At 32.1% G+C, this 1,132-nt stretch overlaps 1 protein-coding gene across 1 annotated transcript in view; it reads left to right on the top strand.

The window, feature by feature from the left end:
* STXBP4 (syntaxin binding protein 4) overlaps positions 1-1,132 on the top strand; it is a 164,155-nt gene that overhangs the window by 39,840 nt on the left and 123,183 nt on the right. Inside the window, exon 7 of the mRNA XM_012665676.1 lies at positions 681-777. Coding sequence (XP_012521130.1) covers positions 681-777 — 97 coding nt within the window. The remainder of the gene's footprint in view (positions 1-680; positions 778-1,132) is intronic.

The following is a 1,132-nucleotide window of genomic DNA, read 5'->3' as shown; positions in this document are numbered from 1 at the left end:
TTTAATCTCACTTGTAATTTGGGGAATTCAAAATAATAAATAGTACTGTTTTGTATACAAACTATTAACAAAAATTAAAGTGTGACAACAGCAGACACTGTTAAGAGTATAGAAAAATAGGAATGCTTATGCACCACTGGTGTGCATAAATTAGTACAACCAGTCTGGAGAATAATATCTAATAACATTGACAATGTATAGCCCCTATAACTCAGCACTTTCTCTTCTGGGAATGTAATGTAGAGAAATTGAACCCAATCCCTACAATCCCTATTAACTTCAGTTTTGCTCTCAAAAACAAGATATTAACGAATATTATACCTGTTTCAGTGTTACTTATAAATCTGATTTAATAGGCTACTCTTGCTATTTTTCTTCTGCCAAATCTTACAAACTAAGAAATAGTCTGATTTTTTTGATTCTGGGGCTATGCTTATAAATTTGGCATTACCCAAAGTGCTAGTCTTGAAAAAACATTTGAGGTGGTGGTGGAATCAAGAAGCTAATCTTTTATAGACACTTAGTCCATAAATAGTCAGCAGACTTTCTTTGGGCATCTAATTCTGGTCACTGTTCCTAATATTGATTATTTTCACTGAGTTGTAAAATAAAGTTGTAATGAAAAGTTTTATTCTTTGGAGATTTGAAAATTTGCTTCACATGAGTCATTTTCCTTCCAGGCTCTAAATTATCTTGGTATTCAGCCTACAAAGGAACAACACCAAACCCTGAGACAGCAAGTACAAGCAGACTCAGAGGGGACAGTGGCTTTTGGAGGTAAATTATTAGGTTCACCCTGTTGTATCATCACAGAAGCTTGGTCAAAGAGTTATTGTGACCCATTTTCATTAAAAGTGCTTGTTTATTAGAAGGAGAGAATGAAAACCATATCTATTTCAGGTTTCTTAATCAGTACTCTAAAAGTTTATCTAGAGTTACTTGCCTAGCTGGGTCAGCCAAAAGAAGAACTTTATTAAAACCTTTCAGCTCTAAAATATTATTCTATCATATTCTTTTTCATTTATGCATAAATGTTGCTTTAGTAATAACAAAAGAAACTACAAAATATAGAAATCCTAGTTTCACTACTGTGAGATTAATTCTAATTCTTTTTTTAGCAATATAATATATA

Source organism: Propithecus coquereli, unplaced genomic scaffold (genome assembly GCF_000956105.1).
Source record: "Propithecus coquereli isolate 6110/MARCELLA unplaced genomic scaffold, Pcoq_1.0 Scaffold121, whole genome shotgun sequence".
Classification (NCBI taxonomy): domain Eukaryota; kingdom Metazoa; phylum Chordata; class Mammalia; order Primates; family Indriidae; genus Propithecus; species Propithecus coquereli.
The sequence above is the reverse complement of the archived record's forward strand: the minus strand, read 5'-3'. Positions and strand labels throughout refer to the sequence as shown.